At 44.1% G+C, this 2500-nt stretch overlaps 2 protein-coding genes across 2 annotated transcripts in view; one reads left to right on the forward strand and one right to left on the reverse strand.

Moving 5' to 3' along the window:
* Nucleotides 1–1304, reverse strand: part of LOC122258376 (uncharacterized) — a 6387-nt gene extending 5083 nt beyond the window's left edge. The window contains exon 1 of the mRNA XM_043024264.2: nucleotides 1123–1304. The gene's annotated coding sequence lies outside the window, so the exon portion shown is untranslated. The remainder of the gene's footprint in view (nucleotides 1–1122) is intronic.
* Nucleotides 1305–1472: 168 nt separating this feature from the next.
* Nucleotides 1473–2500, forward strand: part of LOC122258375 (uncharacterized) — a 2678-nt gene continuing 1650 nt past the window's right edge. The window contains exon 1 of the mRNA XM_043024263.2: nucleotides 1473–2500. This exon is cut by the window's right edge and continues 1650 nt beyond it. Coding sequence (XP_042880197.1) covers nucleotides 1605–2500 — 896 coding nt within the window. The 5' untranslated portion in view covers nucleotides 1473–1604.

Below are 2500 nucleotides of genomic sequence, written 5' to 3' on the forward strand. Positions count from 1 at the left end.
CATTTAACTGTCATGGAAATACTTGGTATGAGAAGGAAACTATATATATTTTTTTATTATGACAATTAAGACCCTACCTAAAATAAAAGTTATTTAAATTAAAAAATAAAATATAAGTTATTCAATATAAAATTCAATACTCAAACAGCTGCCTCAACCTCCATTTGACATTAGATTGAGTAGAATCTTACAAAAACAAAGAAAAAATTATCATAACAATAAACAGAGATGCACTAATAAATTTATAAATTGATTGGCAATTTTAGGACAATTGTAGGACAAAGACACTTGTAGTGACTTGGAGTCCATGCTCCAAGTCCACCTTGTATAGGCTGTATTGGCTAGATAGAGCATTAAGACCTCTCTGTTGATTTATTGTCAAATAAGGAACCAGTCTCTTTATGCTGTCTTATTCAAACAATTATTTTACATTGCATGCAATGCATACTACTAGAAAAGTATGAATATAATCAATAAATTCACAGTTCCATAAATACTTTACAGAACTTTTATTAGAATGAGACATTTCTGAAGTACTGTCATAAATCTTCTAGTGAAAAATTGAGCATGGAATTCTTTTATTTATATAAGCATTACATGACAACTAAATTCTTAGTATTTCATATTTCTCAAAGTAATACTTGTGTTTCTTTTCCTTTAGTAATTTCAACAACTTGTACTACTTTACCCACAATAAATGCAACATTTTATGAATCTATAATGATACTTTACTAACATTAGGTAGTAAGCAATCATGTATGAATTATGAAAAATTCTCAACTATTTCTTGTGTTTTCTTCCACTTTACTTACCACATTAATTACTCCAGAAAAAAAACATACATTTATCTAATGCAATATTAATAATGGATAACAATTTACTAACATATAATCACTATAACTGAAATGCTAAAACTTTTCTCTTATTGAACGTTTTATGGTTAGAATCCATTTTCTTCTTAGAGTTTGACAGTTCAGAAAACTACTTCCGGTCCTTGCATCCCTCGAATACACCTTAAAAACCTCTCTAGTACTATTAGAATTAAAATAAGTGAAGGACAAATCCTAAAAGTGAATCCCAAAGTTAAAAACCACTTGCTACATCTCCTACAAGAATACTCGCCCTTTATTCCTTCAGAGGAATCGGAAACCTCCTTCGCCCTCAACTACATTTCCCAAAGGACTCCTCGAGTCAAGTCGGGGTACTGCCATGACCTTCTTGAGGGAGAAAAGGGGACAAAATCAGGCCATAGTTCCCGCTCTCTTATCCCTCTTTCCCTTCCCGTGGTGATGCTGATGGCAATAGACGCCAGGATGTTTACCACGGCCAGCCGTCTATTGTCCAGGGCGAGCGGAAGAGCATTCTAAATCCTTCTTTTCTGCAGTCGGATCCTCTTTGCGGCGTCGACTCGCGCTGCGGTCGTCCCAGATTCTCCTCGCGCCCCCTTTGGGCCATCGCCGCTCACCTTTGTTTTGTTTACAAGGATGCGAGAGCCAAGGCGAAGGCGAAGGCGAAGGGCGACGATGCTTCGAATCTCGGGATTTTCTGAGCGCCTCTCTTCGGCTCACTGAACGCGGCGGCGACCCGATGAAAGGCCAAGGAAGATGAACGCGACGAGCCTCTACGTGACCACTTGCCGGCTGGTCATGCAAGCAGAGCCAGAGAACCGCGAGAGCTGGACAGAGCTGTATAAGTTGCTGCCTTACCTGCGCCAGTCCCTTTCGTGCACCGTCTGCGGCCAGCTGCTAAGCGAGCCCTTAACCCCCACGGAAACCACCTGCCAGCACCATGTATGCAGGAAGTGCCTTGGGGGCAAGAAGAGGCTCAAGCCCACCTGCAGCTGGTGCAAGGACTATGGCATGTACGTTGACAATGTCCAGATCAAGCTCATCCTGCAATGTTACAGGAAGCTGTGTGAGTACATCAAGTTCACGCCCATATACTGCAAGCTGTGCTCTATATATAACAACGGTGGACAGTTCAGCCTGACGGACATGATAGATGAGGCCATAGGGAACAGTTGCGCAGGCAGAGTCGACGAATCCAGTTCCAATAGTGTGCAGTGTGAGAGTGAGAGTGATAGCAAAGAAAATATCTCTATACCTCAAACAAGTGGGGCAAATCTGCTCATCACACCTGTAAATACCTCCCATAGTGTTACTCCCAAACAGCAGCAGTCATGGCCGCTTTCCACGCAGGCGCCCACCCTGGCACAGCCTACCTTGGCACAGCCTACCTTGGCACAGCCTACCCTGGCACAGCCCACCCTGGTACAGCCTACCCTGGCACAGCCTACCCTGGCACAGCCTACCCTGGCACAGCCTACCCTGGCACAGCCTACCCTGGCACAGCCTACTCTGGCACAGCCAACCCCAGTACAGCCAACCCCAGTACATCCAACCCTGGCACAGCCAACCCTGGCACAGCCAACCCCGGCCCAGCCAACCCCGGCACAGCCAACCCCACCTGCCCCACCAGCTCCACCTGCCCCACCTCCTCC

Source organism: Penaeus japonicus, unplaced genomic scaffold, assembly GCF_977035675.1.
Source record: "Penaeus japonicus unplaced genomic scaffold, GWHDUDI00000001_assembly GWHDUDI00000008, whole genome shotgun sequence".
Classification (NCBI taxonomy): domain Eukaryota; kingdom Metazoa; phylum Arthropoda; class Malacostraca; order Decapoda; family Penaeidae; genus Penaeus; species Penaeus japonicus.